Source organism: Hippoglossus hippoglossus, chromosome 22 (genome assembly GCF_009819705.1).
Source record: "Hippoglossus hippoglossus isolate fHipHip1 chromosome 22, fHipHip1.pri, whole genome shotgun sequence".
NCBI lineage: Eukaryota > Metazoa > Chordata > Actinopteri > Pleuronectiformes > Pleuronectidae > Hippoglossus > Hippoglossus hippoglossus.
Window position 1 is genome coordinate 23,349,132 of NC_047172.1, and position 23,993 is coordinate 23,373,124.

Consider the following 23,993-nt stretch of genomic DNA (forward strand, 5'->3'; position numbering starts at 1 on the left):
AAGTTTGATGGTTAGACGTCCGTCGAACCATTCACCACTGTTACTCCGTAACGATTACTATTACTATTGACATTCATGTAATTTAATGCACTGAAACAAGGAATTTACCAGTTCTTCCAAAAGCTACTTTAAATATACAACTTAATATAAGTCATCACGTTTATTGAATTGGTAAAATTAACAACCACATTTCTCCAGTAAAATCAGACAATTAAATGTGTGGTACATAAGATGTGTATTTAATCTTTACTATTCTTTCTAAACCTCCAGATTCACCTATCTCCGCTCTATGAATGCAGCATGGCTTGTTAGTGCTATCATCTGGCTGAAGGAGATTGCAGTAGGCGTGGTCTTCTTCCGCCACAAAGAACTGAGCAAAGACCGCAAGAACCAATCAGTGTGCTTCGAGCACTACCCCATGGAGCCATGGGAGTACCCAATCAACGTCTACCGCTTCACAATTGGCTTTGTATTCCCGCTGTCCATTCTGTCGGTAGGATCATATCTTTTTTCTCAGTTATTGTAGCACAGTGGCATTATTACACTTGAAATACATTTAAATGGATACATTTATATTTTAAAAACTGTCACCCACACAGGGGTTTTCATGGATGTAACAATGATGAGATACATTTTTTTTCTGTCCAGGTCAGCTACCTGTGCGTCCTCCGCGCTGTGGGCCGGAGCGCAGGGACACAGCCGATTCAGAAGATAAGGATCCGACAGTTGGTCAGCAGCACCATTCTCATCTTCCTTGTTTGTTTCTCCCCATACCATGTCTTCTTGTTAGTACGCACCCTCCTGGAGCGGGACTGCGACTTTATTTCAAGTACGGCTTCATCTCTGCAAATATATTCTGGTGAGTGAGAGTGAAAACATATCTTAACCAGATCACCTGTATTCTTATTTCCTAGAAATATTTAACTACTACCACCTGTCCCTGCTGCTGACCACCCTGAACTGCGTGGCGGATCCTGCTCTCTACTGCTTCGTCAGCGAAAGTGCCCGCCACAGCCTGTACAGAGCCGTAATCCGACCCTTTGCCAGGATACTCCGTTGCTGCTGTCGCCGTGGCAAAGCGAGTCCCGCCAACCCAGCTACAGATTCCCACGAGGTCGCCACTGACGAGAACAACGGCCAGCCAACAGTGATGCTTCTCACTCACACCAGCACACTCAACAATGTAAAAACAAACCCTGCCATCAAAGACACAATTTTAATTACACAGATGGATGAAAAAACAATCATACCCTCAATTGTACAAAGTAACAAACATTGACAAAAGTTTGGACAGTGATGGATAATCCAGCTGTGTGACAGCAATGGAGGAGCTCAGCCAATGGTCAGAGAGGATTGATGACACTGACTAAAACTAACATAATCTGGGGACCAATCAGAAACTGTATTATCAGAGGCCTCAGAGCAGCGGGAATAAAAAGAGGAGACAGATTCTAAGACTAATCTTTGTCATTGTAAATGTCTTTACATTGTTATGTTTCATGTGGTGGTACCTGTAATGAATACTGCTGGAATATGTAACCCTTGGGTGGGAATTTGCGAGTATTCCTTTAAATGAGAAGTATTAAACATAGCACCCTTTATGAGTGAAGACGTAAGTAAAGGCTTTATTAATGGTTAATCCATTTTACTTATGCTTTATAGATCAACTTTAAACCATTAACAAAAGCCTGATGTGGTTTAGCTTGAAATTATATTGTGTCTGGGCATGGACAAAATCAGGTGAGCCAACTTCATCCACTCTTAGGTGCATTGTTTTTACAACAGTTACCATAATACTTGCTATACCAGTTCACTAGTGTATAATAAAGTCATATTGCCAGCGTGAACAAACTTACCACCCAATGGAGGACATGGCATAATTTAGTTGAGAGACACAATTTTTTGTTACATTCAGGTTGATCATTTTAATTTGTGATCTTTTTTCTTCTCATGTTCAGAAAAAACATCTCTCCTCATACTGTCCATGGCTGCAGCCCCTCTTTTAAGCCTCTGTCTGAAACGATTGGTTTCAGCTCCTGTCTCTTTAAGCCTGCCCTCCAAAAAAGCCCAGTCTTCTCTGATTGGCCAGTTTGTACAATCTGTTGTGACTGGTCAACTGCTTCCAGTGCGTGTAGGAAAAGGTGGCCTCCGGTTTCACTTTACCTGACTTTGTTAGGAGGCGTGTCCGACTAGCTGCACATTTTGCAAATTTGGGGCAGCCTGTCTCATAATGTCACATGACATCATGATAATGTGTAAGTATGGGCCGGACTACTGATGAGGTAATTCAGGTACTTCAGTGTTGTCTGTTGGGGAGAGGAGATCCCTTTATCGCACAATATATAACACACTGAAATCTGAAAAAGCATCTTATGTCTCCTTTAAAATGACAAGTGATGATGGTAAATGTGCAAAGATCAACAGCAGCTCAAGTAGTAAAGAGTCATCAAGTCAGCAGACAGTAATGTCTGTTACACTGGTAACATAAGCCACCATAAGCTACTGGTGTGTTTCATTGCTTACAGATTCAACGTTTCCTTTGTCAGTTCATTGTTTCTTCCATCAAAAGTTAAGCAGTCTTGCTTTTAACACATTTTAATGGTTTGACCAGACTGTATTTCCCTCTTTGCTAACTTCTATGCTAACTTGAATTATTAATTAAAGGTTTGTAATAACTTACATCTGTTTTAAAAAGTGTTACTATTTATTCTTCATGAATGTCATTTTTTAAGAAAGTGATGCTTTTTTGTGAGTCAATGTCTTGTGGCAAATTTAAATGTCCATGAAGGTGTCAGTGAATGCAGATGGGTGATCAGTATATGACGTGTTCTGCTCCTGTGCTATGAAACGATGAATGTCAGGAGAACAATATCCAGTGTTTACATGTTGCTATGTGCATGGGAATAGTTCTATATTGTTATGCTCATAATATGACATTCTTACATAGATCAAATATTGTTAAAGCTATGGTTGTTACGAACATAATGTTCAAAATATTGTGTTATAATAATAAATGTTCAAATGACCTCTTCACAGATATGAACATGAAGGTGATATTTTTCTAAAAGTATGAAACTGTATGCAAACTAAAGGACAGCTATGCTTTTAATTGTGTGTGTTTGCTGTGTAGAGCCATACTATTGTGTGTGTGTGCACGTTTGTTCTCTGTGCATACTGGTGTGGTTTTAATGTGACCTCAGCCTTTGCTCTCTGACGCTGGTGGTGTCAATAACAGGAAGTGGGAGCAGTGTGACCTTTTCAGTTTTCTTGCCCTTTTTTTTCTTTTTGTCGGGGTCAAACAACCGAAAGCCAGAGGCAACTTTCATACCGTTTGCCGACACTTTGAAACAGCAAATAGGTGAAGGAATAAAATGCATCACTTACACCACATGCAGTTAGTCACCTGTTTCTCATAAGAAGAGCGCGAGAAGCACCGGGTGTAAGCTAGTCCCTGTCCCACTTGCTGCTGAATCTGTAAATTGTGTCGGTCCGGACCGAGCTTCTTTATCCTCTTTTTTTCTTGTTTGAGTTGTTTTTGTAAAGAAATGCCGAAGTTCCACTGAAGCCAGTCAGCTCGCAGCGGAAGTAACTCAGTGACGTCGGATGTACCTGAGATGGCGTCGACAACTTATATTGAATGCTCATTAAGTTAAAGATTTTTATAGGGGCTAGGCTAGGCTAACCGGAAGGTCAGCGCTTCAATCCCAGTCTTCCCAATTTGTATGCCGAAGTGGCAAGATGCATAACAGAGTGGCAAGATGCATAACAGAGTTGTTCTCTATAATCACAGTAAACTGAAATATGTTTGTCAGTGTTGAGTGTTCCATGTTTTCTCCTCCTTTCGAGTTGTGGTTACTTCTCGCAATATAAATTATTTTTGTAAAATATCATTCCATTTTGAGGTGCAGGAAAAATTAAAAGTGGTAAAAAATAAACTTGTAGTGCTTTCATGATTATTAATGAACTCCTGCTTATGCTGCAGGTACATTGCATTTACTGGTAGCAGGAGCAGCTGGAGCCAATCCCAGCTGACACTGGGCGACAGGTGGTGTCAGGGACAGATGGCCAGCAAATCATAGGGCAGACATATAGAGAGAAACAACCATTCACCCTCACATCGAAACTTCTTTGGACTGTGGGAGGAAGTGAGAGTACCTGGGGAAAACAAACTCCACCACAAACATCAGGGTTCAAACCGTGAACCTTCTTGCTTTGAGCAACAGTGCTAACTACAGTGCCACCCTTATTAATTGTTATAGTCAACAATACATGTTACGTTATGGACCATTCCAATTCGTAACCGACCTTACGGAATGAGTTAATTGCTGGAACCATAAGTTCCTACTTGCCCATGGGTCTGCAATTTGTAATACTGAAGGATCAAACCCAAACGCCTTCCATTTAGTTTCTCTCTTTTGTAATGTATGGTATTGATCAGTCATGTGTTCTGGTGTCTGAGCAGAGTCAAAAAAGTCATTATCTACGTCTGAATCAGTCCTCTGAGCTGTCACAGATGAATCTGCATCATTCTCTTCCATCATCTGTTCTCTAACTCCAACAATCTCATTACTACTGTTCACCCTAGGCTCTATCTTTAACATTAGCTTCTGGGTTACACTAACCACATCCTTAAATGTCAAAGGTGTCATGTCAGATGTCTGCGTCACATTTACAAATGCCGTAGACGTCAAAGATGTCGTCACTGTTGTAGCATTCATCCCCTTCAAAGTCATAGCTAGAGTAGTAGCCTGAGTTGATGTATGAACACTCTTAGTTGTTTCTGGAGCTAAAGTAACAAGCTTCATCTGTGTACTATTCACCCTTGGAGTGGTTACTGTGGTAAATTGTTCCTGAACCCCTTTAGTAACCGTGAAAACTCCAATAGGACTCAAATCTTTTATCATGAGTGTCACTTTATGAGTTATATGACCTTTTATCCAATAATTTTGATATGAAACAAATTTAAACTCCGGTTCTAAATAAGTACACATGTATTCCCCTTGGTCTTCCCATGTAACTTTACGCAGGACAAGTGAACAATCATCTTTAATTTTCAACCACCTCATGTCATTATACAAAACATACTTCCTTAATGGTAATGTCCCTGACAGAACTAGAACCCTACCATGGCTATCTTCTAACCACATTCCACATACCTTCCTATCTGCCTGAAATGTAAGATTTACATTTCTGGCCTGACTTACTTTTTCTTTCTCCTCTAGCTTCAGTCTCAGCTGTTTCAGCTGTCTTGTACTAAAACTTCCCCCAGTTGGAAACCCACATTCTTTCATCCACACTTGTACTTGGCTTAGTGCTGTGTCACCATAGTTCCTTTGCATGAAGTTCACATTAGGACTACTCAGATCAGTTCCATTATCCAAATCTTGAAATTGTTATCTTTACTGTTACTTATACTCATAACACTGTCCATTGTACGTGAACCCAAATAAGCCTTGACTTTCTATACTAAGTGGAACACTGAAAAACGCACCACATAAATCTAACACTGTGAAATGTGTCGCATCTGGAGGAATTTAGGCTAACAAAGTATGTGGATCCGGCACTTCTGCTGGAAAATCAGCTACCACTTCATTCACCGCTCTCAAATCATGTACCAGGCGATATGAATCATCTGGCTTCTTTACAGGCAACAAAGGCGTGTTACTCTGGGGATTCTGTGTTATCTTCAAAATACCCGCTTTCGAAAGTCCTTCAATCTGTGGTTCAATTCCTCGGATTGCCTCTTCCTTCAGTGGATACTGGTTCTTCCAAGGAGGTTTGACTCCTGGTCGGGGTTCAGCTCTCACTGGTTGGGCTGACTTCACAAGTCCAATATCGGTACTATGCCGAGACCACAAACATTCTGGAACTTGTCGCAGCATCTCTTCTCTCATTAAGTCTGAGTCCATCTTAGCACTGCAAATTGACTCATGTGTCATCCGCACAGTTTGTGGCTTTCCTTGTCCTTGAGCAGAGATCATGATCTTAATGAATCTCTGATCCTCACTCCTCCAGATGGCAAGATTCTCTTTTACCGGTATAAAAACAGCTTCTTCTGCTTCTGCCATCATTTCTCCTATATGTTTCTGCGTATATTCTTCACACACCAACAAGGTCACATGTGGCACACTCTTCTCGATATCAAACTCTTTATCCAAATAGTCATCTCTGTGTATCTTCATAGCTGCTCCTTGTGGTCCCAAAATTATACAGCCCGAACTGAGTTGAACTTGCTTTGGTTGACGACTCAACCATTCCTCTGTGTTTGGTTGGGCATCATTATTGAAATACTTGAGCGTGCAGTGAAATGGATACTCTGGAAGCTTCGCATCAGGCATATTGGCAATGATAAACTTCTCCCACAATTTAGCTGGCTCCAAAAAATCTGCATTAAGACTTCCGATCCAAAATACTGAAGAAGCTTCAGTCTCCGTTGTCATCAATGATTGGTGAAAAATATCGTTTGGCACTTCCACCAGACAGCCATCTGGTGTAAACTTTATTGTACACTTCAATCTACACAAAGCATCTCTTCCCAAAAGTGCAATAGGTGTATGTTCTGATACCAATATGGGTATTGTAATCTTCAGATTTTTATAGCTGAGCTCAATTGGTTCTGTGAGAGGAATCAGCTGTTTCACTCCCTCAAACCCGATTGTCCGAATCAATTGACCGGACATGGGGAGATGTATAGCATCTTCAGGCTGAATACAGGTAAAAGCAGCTCCGCTATCCACCATCACTTCCAATGGTCGATTATTTATTTTCACCTCTATTGTTGGATCTCTCTCCGGCCCTGATACTATCAGCTGACACCCCCCTTTCGAGTCTTCAGGGCACCTCTAGAATCCTGGTTCCGGGCCTCTGTAAGGGTTCACCGGTCCCCTGGGTGGCCCTGATTGGCCCCTGAATCCTCCTCTGAAGTTTCCTCTGAAATTCCCTCTGAAATTCCCTCTGAAATTGTTGCACTCATGGGCAAAGTGGCCTAATTGTCCACAATTATAACATTCTTCTGAACGCTGTTGAAAATTTGGATTAAACCTTCCTCCTCTTCCTCTTCCGAAATTTCCTTGATCCCTTCCTCTCCAAGTCTGCGCTTGACCAAAAGTTGGCTGTGGGTAGGAGACGACTGGAACCACCGATGATGGCTGGAACGATTGGAGCTGAACCTGGTTCAGCTGTAGTTGTGGTAATGGTTGATTTAGTGGAGCCTGATTCTGCATAACCAGAGCCTGCTTCTTCTCCGTTTTCTTATTATCCACCAGTTGTATTTGATTGAGTTTTCTGAGGATCTCTTGGTCCTGTTCTTTCTGGTCATGTTCCTTTTTCCTATACAGCACCACTTGATGGGCTATATGATCCGTATAGACACCCTTTGCCATGCTTCCAAGACCAACCACCTCTGCCAGTTTGCTCCTCACTGTTAGGGGCAACCCCTTCTGTATTCTGGCTCGCAAAATTGACTGCTCCATTTGATTAAAATTCGGGTTATTTCCTGTGATATTTCTCCGCACTTGATGAGCTCTCGACACATAGGCCCTCGGGTTTTCTTCCTGTCCCAGTGGTTCAATAAAAATGTTGTCAGGATGTACGTTTGTCGGAAATGTATCTTTCAGCACTCTCCACGCTCGACCTCTATTTGCAGAAAACAGCTCTGAATCATTCACAGCAGTTCCCACATATCGATTAAGTCCAGCTTTCTGTAGAATCTCTCCCATAGCATGAACTCCAAGGAGATTAGCCAAGAGTCTCTTAATATCTCCAATGGCAGGTTGTTCTCCCACCATAATCTCTTCCAACTTCGAAATCCAATAATGTGCTCCATCTTGGAGAGTAGGTAACTTCTCAAGTATGTTTGACATATCTGTACTCTGCCAAGGCTTATACTCCAAACTCTGCCCTCGGATGACCACTGGAAACATCTTCTTGAGTGTCAACTGTTTTCTTGAGTGCAATGCATTTTTTTCATGCCCAATAGTTGGGAGACTTCTTTCTGTCGCTGTACTCATGTTTTAGAAGATTTACAACCCCCCTTTCTCCCCCTCTTTTCTGAATTCTTACACACAGGCGGTCTCTCTCTCTCTCAGGGGAGCCGAGGAGAGATCCGCAGAAAAACATGGGGAAGGTGGGGGCGAGTGGAGGGAGGGAAAGGGAGACCCACATGATTCATTAGAAGCTCATTGTTTTATTTAATACAGAAAGCAAAATATCTTTCCTTATAAGTTATCAAATTTCCCGTTATCAACCACAACCTATATATGTTTATTCAATCATAAAATCGTATTTATTAACCTAAACCACATAGACCAACCCCTGCTGCAGTTTGTCACACACAGCTGGAACATAGTAGTGACCACGTTTCACACACACACACCAGGATACGGCTGGGAGATGGCTGTTCACAAACGCACACACATTGCCACACAATGAAAAACACTGCAAATTCAACCCAAAAACACAAACAGCACTCATCTGAAATTCCACCAAGTTTGTCGTATATTTAAGCAGCAGTGATGTTGAAGATGATGATGAAGAAATCTCCGCGGACACCGTTCTTGCTTGTATAATAAGGTTTATTACACAGAAGTTACAGGTCAGGACGGGTACCGGCACACCCGGAGACGTTCTCGGCCAATTCAGAAGTCTGAGTCGCCGGTGTCGGACAAGCATTCATATAGGGAACTTGTTTACGCTCAAGACTTGAGATAAAATGACGTCACACATAGGGGCATCTAATTCAAAACATGCTTCCTACTTGAAGATGGAAATCCCTCTATCTACAGGCCAAAGAGCACTCTCAGAAGGAGAGAACTTAACGAGTAACATATGGAATAATACTTAGGAAGTCTGAGAGTCCAGAAATCAGGCACCGCTAGCTTTAAACCTGTCATTATGTTTTACACACGTGTCAAAATGATCCATGTTAGCTAAATACACCACACACGTTACATTTAACTTCATCAACATTGCTCTAGTCATATTCTTATGAAAAAATGTATATTTCAAAATAACTCGTACACAAAGAATTGCATTGCCTCTGAGATGCATCATTTCTCTGTTTCTCTGGATAAGTGAACAGCTCTTGTGTCTCTGTATCTCAGTCAGTTGCTGGAGTGATATTATGTTTGGCTGGATGTGAGTTACTACTGTTTGTTGGTTTTAGGAGATTAATAAATAAAGTTGTCAGGTGAACCAGGAGCTGAAAATTAAATTGATGGTATGAGAAAACAAAAAGGTTATTTGTGTGTCATTGTATTTGTTTTTGTAGCAGCATCCTTCCTGTGGAGGTACTTATCCAAGTATTAAGTGTGTGTGCGTGTGTGTGTGTGTGTGTGTGTGTGTGTGTGTGTGTGTGTGTGTGTGTGTGTGTGTGTGTGATATAAATGCATGTGTGTATTAATCTTGGCAATATCAGCTGCTCCTGGCTGCCGCTGTCGTCCAGCAGGAAATAACATTAAATTTGGTCATATTAAGGTCAAAGGTCACTGCTGAAAAGGAGATGATGAGAGAACAGTAAGAAAAAAAAACAGAGGGAAAAAGAGACGTGTACTTTGGCTGGCCCTCATTCTTTGGCTCAACCCACGTAAAATATTTACTAGATTCTTTCTTTGTTTTTACTGACTAAATCCCTGATCTATTTAACGGAGCAGTGACACATTTGTTTCATGTTTGTGTTTCCAGTATGACCCAGCAGAACTGGGTAGTAAAAGCAGTACAATTATCAAATAAATTAGGAAACTTGACATTGAAAGATCAGGTTATCAGTAGTTGGAAGAAATAAAACTTTAAACTAGACATGAAGAAAAGATACGCTAGATCTCCTTTTTTCAATGTTGCCTTTGTAAAAAAAAAAAAAAAAAAGGAAGTGGTGCAGAGAAAACTGGTGTCAGTGTTTTTTGGTTTTTTTTGAAGCACACAAGATGAAAGATATTGAAAACTGCAGACTATAAACACCACAATGCAACATCTGTTTTCAGTGGTCTCTAAAAACAAGATGATTCATTTCAAAGCATTATTGTGCAAGATAAAATAAAAGTGTAGTGCTCAAATGATGAATTCATTGGGGACAAATTGTCTGAAAAACTTAACACAAGATTTATTTGCTACATTTCGTTAGAATCTTTCTGCCACATCTTGCTGTCAGTCTTGTTTTGCCTGTTGTTATGTGATAAGATGCGGCTGCATTTGGACACCTGTTAAGTAAGATGAACTGAAATCCGTCTCAGCCTGGTAGGTTGATGTGAAGCTCTGTAAGCCTGAAAACTAACCTAACATGGATCTATCTATCAATCTATCTATCTATCTATCTATCTATTACAATCTTATCAAACAGTAGATAAATGGATTCCGTGCATTAATAATTAAAAATATCATGGACTTTAAGCTATTGCAGTTGAACACTTCTTGGATTCATTTTTGGATGTTTTGGCTGTGGTGAAAAGGGAATTACAGGTCAAACTTAGTTCCACTGTTACCAACATCTATGTATAGTAAGCAAACATTAGCCACCAGCTCTTGTCTGAACAAATGTTGCACAGTAGCAGAAGCAAACCTCATAATAATACAATTTCTCATCTGTATGTTTATTTCTTCATTCAAAACTTTTTCTATAACTAATGAAAGTGCTTAAAATGAAATAATATCAATGTATATCTGACTTGCATATTTATAGGCAGGTTCCATGAACTCCATGTTTTCAAACTCAGTGTAAGGCAGAGCTTTCCTCCAAACCTCAACTTTAACTTACTTTAGGGCTGTGGGTAAAACAAGAGCCCAGGGGCAGTTTCATCTGCATATATATATATATATATATATATATACATATATATACATATACAATATAGAGCACTTGTAAACAAGCTGGTTAAGTATACTTATTAATTAATGACTTGTGGAGAAGGGGAGATCAAATAAATTTGGACTTCTTCTCACTCCTTTTCGGATAATACAATATGTAGGCTATACTGTATATAATTTCCATTAATTAAGTTGTGAAAATGTTCATACATAAGAGATAAAAATAGGTTAATCTACAAAATCAATTATCACAATAATAAATCTCGTCTTACATTCGTATCTTTCTTCAGATGAAATCATTTTACAGTTTTATGAAAATTGGGCCAAACGTAACCTAACATCTATTAGGCACAAATCAGTGCGGTGCAGCTCAGGATCTAAAGCAAACCCACCATCTGTGTTGTGGTGCTGTGGCGATCAGGTGTTGCCTGCTGCAGTGAACCCAAGTAAGAATATGCACGTATACACAATGGAATGAATACAATGTATGACACTGACTTCTTTGTTTTCTATCCAGCTCCCCTAATATTAAAGATTAAAATATACACATATTAGTCAGTTACTGCATTCATTAGTATAAACCCACAACCTATATATCTGTGTCCAAAATATATTTAGATTGTTGGCATATTAAAATCCTTAGTTATTCTTTTCTGTAAAAGTATTGCTTTTGAATTTGATGGGAGTTACTGAAATATATCAAATCAAAAGGTATCTTTATCTTTACATGTGAGGGTCAAGTTCACATAATAATAATAAATAATATATCAATAATTTACCCCACCTCTTAGCCAATGTCAGGATATTCAAAATTTGAAGTCAGGACCCGAGTTGGTAAGAAGTCTGTTGAATATATTCATTTCACTGTGCAGCTGTGGCTCAGGTCATAGAGCGGGTCCTCCACTAACCAGAGGGTCGGCGGTTTGATTCAAGTCTCACCCATTCCACGTGCTGAAGTTTGGGCACTGAACCCTAAGTTTCCTCTGACAGCTGTGCCACTAGTGTGTGAGTGATGTGTGATGGAGAAAGTTATGCACTGTATGAATGTGTGTGTGACTGGGGGAATGGCAAAACTGTTCTGTAAAGAGGTCTGAGTGGCCATCAAGACTTTTCTCACTGATGTCCGAGTAGCAGCTTCTCCTTTTCCTCTTTGGATTGATTCAGTGTTGCCTTTAGCTCCTAGTGTGGGAACCATTCAGAGAATTGGTTGAGCCTGAACAGAAGCACAATCCACCACTGAACTCGATTGTTCAGAGGGTGGTGAAAAACACTTCTGACCCTCACGATCATCAATGTTAACTACATGTTACAGATTCAAAGGCCCATAACAGCTATTTTCACACCTGAAGTTCAGGTACAAATCTGTCTCTTAGGAAGTGACCTTGCTTTCATTATTTATGTATCGGAACATTAATTAGTTGAAGACATAGTTTGTGTTGACGTGTTCAAGAGCTGGCATCAATATTTACCTCCATGTGACACTGCACTCAAACTCAATGTGACCATCTTCATGCTGCATTATTTCATTTGAGATGAGGCATGCAGATCTCTGACATACTAACCCATCCAAGACACTTAATCAAACTGACAAAGCTCTGAGGCTCATACAAGCTTTACAGCTGTGTGCTACGACAACACAAGCAGCGCTGAGATATGGAATTGCCCAGCCAACTCACACTAGCATCTGTTAATGCCTACATGTCCAAGAATGTCATTCAGCCTATTTTAAAATGATTAATAGGATTTTAATATGAGTATTGCAACAAAAGATCCACTATCCTCATGTTTTTACAAAGTCATCCTTCTGCAAAAAGACAAATGATGCACCCCGGACCGTTACAAAGTGTATTTTTAAACTTTCTTTTCTCTTCTTTTAAGCATTAACATAGAATCAGCGTTCTGAATTATTAATTCTAATGATCCAGCCTAACAGAGAGAGGGAGAATGAAAAGAGACCTTGTTGTACTTGAATCCAGTTTGCTTTGCCTCTGGTAGTCAAGGAAGAGGAGAGGGCTGAAAGGTAACCAAGGCAGCATCGACAATCACACACACATACACAGTTCTCTCTTTATTCTCTTTTTTCCCTCACACTTTCTTTCAGCAGTCTGAATAAAAAGGAAAACAGAATTTCACCAATTAGCATATTTATTGTGTGTGTGCATCTGTGTATACGTGTGTTTAGTGTATGTGTGTGTGTCTATGTGGTGTAACTTTCTAAAAAGGTTTGAGCCAAATTAGCATCACATCTAAAAGGATTTTCCCATCTGGGAATTAGTATTAGTTGCTGTGTGGAGTGAGCACTAAGTGTTAAAAGGAAGTGATAACGTTGATTGAAAAGCAGCCACATATTCATAATGTATAATGCAATAAGTGTGTATTTGTTATTGTTTGTACAGTGTACCTCTTGGGATGTAAGACAAATTTCAGAAGAGTATTTCGATTATAAAGTGTTATTTTCTCTTATAATATCTAAGTTATTTTGATACTCAACATACAAAGACAGATCATTCACTTTTGAGAACAGTGCCTCTTTTAAAAAGACTCCTGGTAATACACAGGAGTAGCAGATCAGGGGTTTTGAGAGGTGGAGCCTCGTGTGACCTCCAGTAGTCTGGTGATTAAGTCAGAGTGTGTGGGGTGAAAGGTCAAACCATCCACCTCCATGGCCAGGTTACCAGTTTTCCCACTTCTTATTCCAAACCGCACCAGCGTGGAGAGGAAAGACTCTTCCTGCAGGACAGAGAGAGAGAGAGTGTGTGTAAATGGAAATGTAGAGAGAGGTGTTTGCCTTTCTAGTTTGACTCCACTTATGGAATTTATGTTTGAATGTCTGTAAAGCTGCAGTTGCTGGTTTTTTGGGCCGCTTTGGGGTACCAGAATTTGTATTTAAAACAAATTTACCTTTAACATTACAGAGCACCATTAGTATTCATTTGTCTGACTGTTGTTTCGGGTCACAGCTCTGTCACAGCTCTGTCACAGCTCTGTCACAGCTCTGTCACAGCTGTCACAACTTGCTGCAATACGCTTCCGTAACAGACAGACAGGACATACATCACATGTTTTTTTATAAGTTAGTATGCATCTAGTAATAGGCTGTAGTTAACTAACATGGTACAAATTAAACTGAAAAGCTGGGTCAGAGAGAGAGAAAAGGACAAGAGTTTTGTGTGGAATGGAGTTGCCCCCATCTTGAAAAAATTTAAACTGAAGATGATTTACATCTTAAATAATAAATAAGATTAAGATTTCCTTAATTCGTCCCGAATCAATCATGCACACACAATCATGCTAAATGCAATTGGGAAATTCAACTTCTGCTTTTAACCCATCTGTGGTGGACACAGCACAAGGAACACAACACACACACACAAGGGCAGTGACCACACAGAGCAGCGGGCAGCGGGCAGCTAAATATTGGAAATTAGCAGGATATGAGAAATCCAGACCTGCTGAAAATGGAGAATATTAATAAAAGTATTTGTGTGTTTGCCTCGGTCACCTTGTCCACAGACGGCAGGTTAGCAATCCAGTCCTGCAGCTGCTCTTGGGGGGGTGGGGTTTCCTCTCCAAGACCTTTTTTTAGGTAACGCTGGTGTGAAGGGCAAGTGTGGAGCAGGTAGAGCCCACAGGCCACAGCATAGCCCCCCCAGTTAGACACCCCTGGAGGAAGATGGATGAGAAGACAGATGAACCAAAGATGCTGGCAAGTACAACTGCAGTTAAGCATCTGTACTTAGACAACTGTCATAAATAACCAGGCCTGTAGTAATACCTGTAACTTGGTCAAAAAGGCTATAGTTGTAGTTGAATCTTTCATTTTTTAAATCATGATTAAATGATGAGGAACATTGCCCTTCACAGATCAAGCAGATTTGACTTGATTGGTCCCTTTCTGTCATTGCTACTGGTTCCTCATTGCTTGAGTTCTTGTTTTCTAGGAACACATTACTGAGAAATAAATGGTGGCGTGCCATTTCCGGATGATTTCCTCTGTTGTCTAACTTCTTAAGTCACTGTGAAACTCTCTGAAAACTTCTGGCGGTTGAAAAAATTGTGACATGACATGTCACTGCCAGTTTCACTTATTTAGTCTGTTAGTGAGTATTTGATCCACTTATGTTCTGTGTGTGTATGTTTTCTACCTGAATTTCAGAGTATTTAGTCATTCCTGCACATGTGCATATGAGCCTGTAACGTCAGTAACAGCATGTTTTGCAGTGTCTGTATTGTAACAGCTGGTGTAGTGATTGTCTGTACCAGCAGTGATGGCGTAATCAGCAGGAACATCACAGGCTATGAGACTCCCATTGGGCATCAGGTTCTTCACCTTCTCCTTCAGTTTACCCATGCCCAGCTCATTACCACCATCTCCAATACCTACAGAGACAGAGGAAAGAGATTCTGCTCAGATGTATGAAACATTATGAGAGATGGTGACAAATAAACTCAACAATCAGACAGATGTAAACAGACATTTTAGTGGTAGTGTAAAAAGAGACAATATTATCAATAGCAAGTGCTCCTACAGTGGGATAACACATGTTTGGTCTGTATTATGCATATATTAAGCATGTATTAACTGTTTAAGAAGTGATACAGTCCAGGGAAAAGTGAAGTGACATCACTTCAGACAGTTTCTCAGACTTCATACAGCTCCTTCTGGAGCCAAAAAATTAAAAACGTTTTCTGCACATATGCAGTGGGACTCCCCAATACCTATATCATTTTGATGCAAATTTAAGGTTTAAAAAATGCTGCTTTACATTAAAATGTACAAACATATGCATATATCTATATGCATATATACACATATTAGTACGAGTTTAGTGTAGTATAAGCTAAGATGAGTAAAACTTAAACAGAAGTGTTAATATAAAATATATGCTGTATTTACATAGAACTTTCAATGGACATGGCTACATGGATACAATAATTTTACAATAAACTACAATGAAAAAGGTTAACATAAACATAAGTAAAACAGACAGCAAACTGTAGGAAGTGTTACCGACCTGTAGTGATAATTCCAGGTATATCTTTGGCAGCAATAAACAGGTCATCAATAGGATCCAACAAATGTTTGATGTTTACACCTCTCATGTTGTAGTAATTTCCATCTTCAGCCCTTCCACTGCGCTCTATCGCCACAAGGTGGTCATACCTGGATTTAAACACAACAATCAAATAAGGAATTTATCACTCAGACAGCTGAGAGACAGACTACATGACTCCATAGTCAAGTGAAAATTGTACATTACATGCCTAGCTAAAACACTTATATAAATACTCAAGGATTTTTAAAGAAGCATTTTTCTTCTACTCACTGATTTGAGTATTCTATGTTTGGAATGATGCCTATTGTCCCAATTGCACGTGATGGAAGGACACAATCTTTATGAATTCATAATAAACTTTCAAATGTGTAACTTGATATTTGTTTTCAAAAATCTTTTGGTTTGTTTGTTTACATCTGGAGAATGAATTGGATGGATAGAAATGGAAGACAAGACACATCTCTCTTCTGCCTGTGCCTTTTCAATCACTTTATACATAGACTGTTGTGATGACCATTAGTATATAATGTAAAATGTTTTCATGACTCAATAAAAAGAAAAAAATACGATACAAAAGAAAAAAGAAAAAAATCCGTATATACCACTACGATTGAGTATTATACTACAGAGTACAAAGTTGGAGACAAAGTTGTAATTTAATGAAAATGAAGTGATAATTTAAGGCAACGATTGATTTTACAGGGGGAATATCAGAGGATCAGTCTTTTCCCTGCATTGAAATAAGGAATATGGAGCATCTTGTTAAATTATAGTTTAGTAAAGGTCTCACAAATAACATAATAGTAGAACCTACAAGGGATATTCTCCATCTTGTCTTATGTTATAAAATGGGACAGTGTTTAGTTTAAAAAGGCAAATAGATGAATTCTGAACTACTATGAAAGCCACATGCCTTTTCATAATACTGAAGTTATGTCCCTAACATCCGCTGGCGGCCACTAACACGTGCTAACATCTACTGATAGTAGGTAACTTTATTTGTGCAGAGGACAAGGGACAATCACCATCATGTTCTATATTCTAAAATTATTATTAAGACTTTGAGAAGATTGTTTAAGAAACTGTGTCTATCCGGAAGTAAGAACCAAGAGGAAAGGTTGAGGAGTGTATATCATTGATTACATCATGTGCTATTCAAATGGGTTTCTAGGTACACATTGATGTTGGTTCAAGATTTGGCATCCAGAAGGAGTGGAACTCCAACGAGACCAGGTTCTCCTAGCTGTTTATTTCCTAAAAAAATATTTTTATTCTTTATTCTATAATATAACACATTTATTTCCATAATATTACAAAGCTATCCTCGGAATATTAAAGTTTCTTCAAAATTATGACTTTACTCTAAAAAATCGGAGGTTGGGAATTGTAAGACTACTTTGTCCTCAGTCTTACTGCAAACACACGTCACAGTTCAGATAACCTGGGCTTGCTGGGGTCTCCATGGTGACACAGGAAGTGCAGTGCGGCGTCTGGTCCACAGTCTTCAAAAGTGACCAATGGGATTGCAGTTTTCAGCACACCTGAGGGTGGAATTGTAGACAGATTAGAGCAAGCAGAGGCTTTCTCTTTAAAAGTAACAATTGCTTCAGTTTCAAGAGAATGATCAATAGGGATAAAATAATTATTTCAGTTGTGTTGGTACAATCCTGGAGACAGATTGATCTATTAATTCCACAGATTTTCATTAAAACTCTCTCCCACCTGTTTTCACAGCTTCATCAATAATGGCCTGGTTCATCTCCAGGGCTCTCCTGTCTGTTACCATCGTCACCTGTTTCCCTAGAGACAACAGCATGGTTGCCATGGCAATAGCTCCAGGTGGCCCATCTGTCTCATCAGGAGGGCTAAAGCGAAAACACCAACAAACAATAATTCAGATCAATGTTTTTAGGGGAATAATTCACTGGAGCTCGTGACCTGTGTCTGTACCATTTTATGAACTGCATTGCTTCCATATGATTGGCTTATTAAACAGAATGAATAAGCAGGTGTTCCTAACAAAGTGAACATACTTTGTGAACTGTGTGTACTGAATGTGCAGGTACCTGTGCATGTAGTGTGTAGGGAAGCCGGTTGTTATGGCAACAGAGAAAGAGTGGGAGAGAGCCAGACTGGAGCGCAAAAGTTCATCCTGAGTGCATAAAACTTGGATCCCCCGTTGACCTGGTGACGGACAATATCCAGACAACTTGAATTCCATCTCCTGCCACTGCTTGTTACTGGAAGAGCTGCTTAGTGACTACTTACAAATAACAGGACCACTGGTCCATCATCCCTCTCTAACTGGTAAAAGACCCTCAGAAAATGATTCACCAGGTATTTGGATTAAAGTCCTCTATAGCTGACCACTAATAAGCCAAACATTCAGTTCTATATTATTTCCCCCACATTTACCTCTGCAAAGGAGGTTACGTTTCCGTCTGAAATGTTTGTTACTCAGCAGGATTAAGCACAAACTACTCAACCAATTTCCATGAAGATGTGGATCTGAATCAGGGGGTAATGATGTCAACAAAAGCAAACTGGATTCAGGAGAACAGCAAACCTCGGATCCAATCAAGGAAACAAGGTAAGCGGCTTGTGTTATAGAAACTCTGACTTACAAAGAAATACATTTTGAGTTTGTGACATGAAGAATCAGCTGATCTGAGCCTCAGAAAGAGGGAGATCTACGCTCAGTCAGAGTTTACACCTTCATTTCATAAAGATGCTTTGAAGAGCTTTTTAGAACTTATTGCTGCCAAAGGAGGTTCAAGTTATTAGAATTCAAGGGTTAACTAACTTTTTTCCATCAACATTGTGAATTTCTTATCTTCAATAAAGAGACATTACATTAGAATTGTCTGTTATTAGCTTAAGCACAGTGTGGTTGCCTATACTTGATCAGATCCCAGTTAATAAGCAATTACTGCAGAAAATCAGGTCATTACAAAGGGTTTTACTTGTCATTGTGAGACAAACTGTTCTAATAGTTATAGTTCTAATAGTTATAATTCACATGTGCCTGAATGTTATCACCAAACGTGTATTAATATTGACCCTATGTGAACTTGTTTGCCTGGTGTGTGTTGGGAATGCTACCAGTGTATGCATTACTCCTTTCATAGCTCATTAACAATCTTCTGCTCACTCCCTTCTTTTCACACTGTAAAAGTTTCTATTATCACCTGTTTTCTCTGTAATAACAGTCTTGTACAATCCAAACATTCTGCAATAATCCATGTTTTTATATACAGTATGAATGGAACAATGGACGATGTGTAAATTAAAAAGGGGAACTCCACCGGTCTCCTCAGCTCTGTGGAGCATCCTCTGCTTTGGATTGTTGTGGTTTAACAGTCAGCATCCTCACTGTTTAGGTTCAATCTCACTGCTCAACCTTTCTTATTCATAGTAGACAGCTGAGTAAAAAAAAACTCAGTGATCAACTGGTGAACATAGTGGTACATTTATCAGCTAAAGAGCCAGAGTGAATATTGAATTTGCATTCAAGAGGTGAATGTGAAAATGTCCCTAATGGTATGATAATGTTTATCTGATGATTGTGTAAACAGGCAACTGTTGCTGACACAGTCGCCCCCTAACAACCACATAAGGACATTCTACGCCATCAGTCACAACATTTAAACCGCTCAGTGATTTTCACGTATATATGCATGACTTTAGAAAGAGATTTTAATGTTGGATTTTGGCAACAAGAATATAAAAAGGGGCTTTGGTTGATTGTCTACTCACGAAAAGCTCAATCTTAAATTCTCCCTGTTACGCTTCATTTTTGTTTCCTTTCATAAACTGAATCCTCACTTGGGGATTGACAGAATTACAAGTGACAGCCAGATGACACAGTTTTCAATAATAGTGATAACCAGTCAAGTCAACTACTGTTGTGTAATTTTGTCAATAAAAACACATGTCACTGCATGATTATACACATACTGCTGACATATAACTCCTTGTCAGAATCAGCTCCAACACGTACATATCTTTACTAACAAACACAAATGTTTGTGTATATTTACCTGGGTCCTCTCCAATAATCCTCTCCAGCTCTCTGATCCTTGACACTGCCCTCTGAGATGCCAGGCTGTACAGCAAGGGCTTGTGGGATACCAGGACGCAGAGGGGGATCAGCTCAGGGTTGGGTTTGGTGGATGGAGTGTTCCTGCTGTCAGAGGGAGGGGCTATGGTGGAAGAAGGGGAGTCCAGAATGTCGGTCAGGAACATAGAGCCTGGTGAGTGACTGAATGCCAGCGAAGGCTCTGAAAGATAGAAAACATGATGTCAGTTCACTCTGTTAGATATTTTGAACTTTAGTCTCAGTATCTCAAGCAGAAAGATCAGCTCACGCTAACATCGTGATCATTTACCGCAATCTCTTAAATTGTATAACTGGTGAGTAACTGAAGTAAATACAGGTCTAGCCAATTAAACTGCTCACTGCTGCTGAGTATTGCCTCTATAGCAGTCACTCCGCAGGCCCAGAAGACAGGGACATCACCAGGCTGCAGCTCGAGTCGGTCCCCATAGTCTGGTCTGCACAGGTCCTGTATGCCTAGGAGAGCTGAACACACACAGAAACAGACAGACAGGCAGACAGAGTGAAAGATAGAATGTATAAACACACATTTGGAAACTTTATGCCATGTTTTTCAGGTACTGGTGAATTAAGGCCATTATCCTGCATAGGTATTTCTAAGGACCATATTGGGTGTAGAACCTAGGGAGTGAGGACATTTTTCGCAGTACTCACTTTTCCAAAGGGCTGTTTGACGGTTAAGACTTGCTTTTAGGGTTTAGATAGAATTAGGATTATGTTAGGGTTAGGGTTAAGATTATGGCTAGAAATTTAGTTGTGATGGTTAAAGTTGAGGTAAGGGGCTAAGGAATACATTATGTCAATAAGAGTCCTCACATACATAAAAAAGTACTAGAATGCGTGTGTGTGTGTGTGTGTGTACCTGGATCTCCTATGTGTACAGGTGCTCCATGTGCTAGTGGGCTGAGATGAGAAACCTCCACTGCTGCATCCAGCTTTGCAGCCGGAACAGGACGCATACTGACAACTACAGGGCAGCTGAACACTCCAGCAGGAATACAGGGAACTGCAGTCTTCAAACACACAAACATGTACAACACAGATGTTGCAGAGTACATTTAGAGTGAAACCTATTCAGTGGTGAACAGAACAGACAGAGAATAAAGCTAATGGCAGTTCTAATGGTTCACACTACACTGTCACATCAAACTGTATGGTGTATATAGTTTTTGTTCCCTGGCTCAGGTTAAATCCATTAAGCATTAACACTTTGTTTTATCTTTATAGTTGTAATACTATTAGCATAAACATTATTTAACCCTGTCTTTGACTGACAAATGTGAAGCTGTCACCCTTGGGTTGGGGAGATATTATTAGAATCTCATTCCTTTCAGACATATTACAGAACAAATGCTAAATTGGTATTTTTCATGGCAGATATTTTTAACATGTCAAAGTAGGAAAAGCACAGATCTAAATTACAAATGGAGTAACAGCTGATTTCAATTTAGCTGCTTCAACATGCGGGCCCTGATGTCCTTCCTGCCAGCTCAAGGTGACACAGTCATGACTTACTTGGGAAACTGAACAACAGTTTTTTGTAGTTTCCTACAATAATAATTATAATTATATTTGTACCACACCCTGTACATGCTGACGTTTCTGCCCTGCTCCACGTTCCTAATTGGGACTCCTGCTGTCTTCAGTCTGCCCTCAAAGCCAAAGCTGCAGCCCAGATAGAAACACACCATGTCTGACCACTGATGGCTATGATGCACATCCTGCTGTTCTGATGCATTCCTGGGAGCACAATAAAAAAAGTGAAGTTAGCCTCGTAATGAGCAATAACCACTAAATAAAGCCTGCCAGCGTACGTAAGGATTACAATCTGACCACGACAGGCCATTTATTATGGATCAAAGATAAAATTACTTGATTTTCAACCTTAAACTATTTAAACTAGATTATTTTCTTTTCACATGAAGGCACAGAGGGGCTACAGGCATGGCCAGGTGAACCAGCTCGGGGGCACCCTTAGGCAAATATAAGGTACAAGGTAGTCTTAAAGGGATAATTCACTAATTATCTACTCACCACTATGCCGATGGAGGGGTGGGTGAAGTATTTGAGTCCACAAAACACTTTTGGAGTTTCAGGAGTAAACTGCATTGCAGTCAAATCCAATACATTTGAAGTAAATTGTGACCAATTCTTCAAACGTAAAAAAAAACATTTAGGCTAAAAACATGGTGTAAATGACGCTGTCTTGAGATAAATTTGAATGTCGGGGCTTACGGACACTTGGATGACACCACAGTAGTATGGAGGTATTGGTGATTTATTTTTTTATTTTTTTTGGGGGGGGGGGTTCTCTTTTTTTTTATGTATTTTTTATTTTACCTTTTAAAAAAACATTCCAAATAAACTGAACTAAACTGAACTGAACTTACATTTTCTGTGCTGGGATATTAAACAGGTTTGTTCTTGATTAAACATTAGTTAAACCGTAGGCAAAATTACCAGTAACAAAACAACAGTTTTGTCTACATTGTGTGTTTGTGCATTATTGCCCTTAAGTCTACTTCCATACATGTTGTAGGCTTCAAAAATGTCACACTCTTGGGTGGTTGATATAATTATTAACTGCATCATGAATGCAATCCAGTCTGAAGAGGTGATATTGTTTTGTTGAGAGTGTTTTTGCAAATTAATTAAAAATCTTATTAACAATAGTGTCCCAAGGGTTTGTTGTGGCACTTCAAAGTGTGGTAATGAGATGTGTCTAGAGCCAGATTGGAATCCACCAATCAAACTTTATTTACTGGACCTAGTTTAGAAAGGCACACACCTACATTATGCACAAGGCCTTATGATTCATACTGCATGTCAGTTTTCCTCTATGATAAGATTTTATGGTGAGGTGTGGATCAGGGCAAGGGTGATAAAGCATTTGTCAAAGAACATCTGTGGTGAGACCTGAAGACTGCAGTTCATGTATGTTAACCGTTCAATCTGATGGAGTTTGAGAGGCGAATTGAGGTTTGTAGTTGCTGCCAAAGGGGCTTCGACACTGTTCTGAATGAGGGGTTTCGGAGGTCTTAGTCTAAATTTTTAGTAAATTTGTTGAAAACAATTCAAAAATTGTAGATTGATGAGTAAAATAGCATTTTATCCATTTATATTTTAAACTACAACACTATATTGATTAAAAATTGAAGGTTTTGAAAACTTTTTGAAGCCACAGTATATCTCCTTTCTTGATTTATCCTGATTATTCATTTTGTTCAGCACTCAACTGTTTGTGTTTGTTAAAATTACCTTGCTTGATCGGTGTAGCTCTGCAGACTGGAGACTGTTTTCACGAGTTGGCCCTTCTCATACACACGGTACTTAGACATATCTGTCCTGAAGACAAACAAACAGAGTCCAGGTTTCTAACATAACCTCACCAAGCTCTACGGTGCATGGAAAAGAGTCAAAGGTTAAAAAATGACTTTCTTTGCTTTTAAAAACAGCTTTTTAAAATCTTGTCTATAAACTAAAACACAATCTATTCAATAACTTGCATGAATAAAGATAAACATTTTTGTTCCCACTTTATTTTAACAGGACCATTTTTTTTTCATTCTCCTGTTTTATACATTGAATATTATGCTCAATAAAGAAAAGGAAAAAGGTTGAAGATAGCTTATGTACTTTTAGTGCATGAGAGTAAGGAAAGGTGTCTATATACTTTGGCCTTCATGTAACATAAATCTTATCAAATGTTTTTCATTAATATTAAAATAAATTAGATGCACTGACAATATCTCTGGACAGAAATGTCAATTATTAAACACATTTAGTTGAAACAAAATATAAAGTGCATCTTTCATTAAAAAATGAAGGCTCTTATAGAACTGACAGGCTGCTGTATGCGAGTGCCTGCAACAATGTCTATTTCATATTGAAATTGTAAGCTATTTTGTTTAGTTGCTTTATTGTGGAAGGTTGGTTTGTGTTTCCTGTCATAAGCAGTGTGTCTGTTGGGACTCTTGTTGTGAAGGGTCACCAACGAAAGTGGTTCTGTTGTGGAGAGAGAG

The 23,993-nt window shown here is 39.4% G+C and overlaps 3 protein-coding genes and 2 long non-coding RNA genes across 11 annotated transcripts in view; 2 read left to right on the top strand and 3 right to left on the bottom strand.

The window, feature by feature from the left end:
- Positions 1-1,803, top strand: part of LOC117756201 (ovarian cancer G-protein coupled receptor 1) — an 18,740-nt gene extending 16,937 nt beyond the window's left edge. For both annotated transcript variants that reach the window (XM_034576610.1, XM_034576611.1), the window contains exons 5-8: positions 271-493; positions 649-829; positions 915-1,294; positions 1,653-1,803. In XM_034576610.1, the coding sequence (XP_034432501.1) occupies positions 271-493; positions 649-829; positions 915-1,279 (769 nt within the window). In that variant the 3' untranslated portion in view covers positions 1,280-1,294; positions 1,653-1,803. The remainder of the gene's footprint in view (positions 1-270; positions 494-648; positions 830-914; positions 1,295-1,652) is intronic.
- The window catches only part of LOC117756320, a 15,276-nt gene extending 5,498 nt beyond the window's left edge, over positions 1-9,778 (bottom strand). The window contains exon 1 of the long non-coding RNA XR_004612781.1: positions 8,941-9,778. This is a non-coding gene — a long non-coding RNA (uncharacterized LOC117756320). The remainder of the gene's footprint in view (positions 1-8,940) is intronic.
- The window catches only part of LOC117756218 (histone H1-like), a 266,131-nt gene that overhangs the window by 155,599 nt on the left and 86,539 nt on the right, over positions 1-23,993 (bottom strand). The window lies entirely within an intron of this gene.
- The window catches only part of LOC117756315, a 24,477-nt gene continuing 8,292 nt past the window's right edge, over positions 7,809-23,993 (top strand). Inside the window, exons 1-3 of the long non-coding RNA XR_004612777.1 lie at positions 7,809-7,995; positions 10,673-10,676; positions 21,138-21,142. This is a non-coding gene — a long non-coding RNA (uncharacterized LOC117756315). The remainder of the gene's footprint in view (positions 7,996-10,672; positions 10,677-21,137; positions 21,143-23,993) is intronic.
- The window catches only part of dglucy (D-glutamate cyclase), a 17,165-nt gene continuing 6,056 nt past the window's right edge, over positions 12,885-23,993 (bottom strand). For all 6 annotated transcript variants that reach the window (XM_034576586.1, XM_034576588.1, XM_034576587.1 and 3 more), the window contains 12 exons: positions 23,230-23,316; positions 21,555-21,711; positions 20,834-20,984; positions 20,314-20,436; positions 19,895-20,134; positions 17,921-18,038; positions 17,577-17,719; positions 17,296-17,395; positions 15,813-15,961; positions 15,058-15,177; positions 14,300-14,460; positions 12,885-13,527 (listed from right to left, as the gene is read on the bottom strand). In XM_034576586.1, coding sequence (XP_034432477.1) covers positions 13,366-13,527; positions 14,300-14,460; positions 15,058-15,177; positions 15,813-15,961; positions 17,296-17,395; positions 17,577-17,719; positions 17,921-18,038; positions 19,895-20,134; positions 20,314-20,436; positions 20,834-20,984; positions 21,555-21,711; positions 23,230-23,316 — 1,711 coding nt within the window. In that variant the 3' untranslated portion in view covers positions 12,885-13,365. The remainder of the gene's footprint in view (positions 13,528-14,299; positions 14,461-15,057; positions 15,178-15,812; positions 15,962-17,295; positions 17,396-17,576; positions 17,720-17,920; positions 18,039-19,894; positions 20,135-20,313; positions 20,437-20,833; positions 20,985-21,554; positions 21,712-23,229; positions 23,317-23,993) is intronic.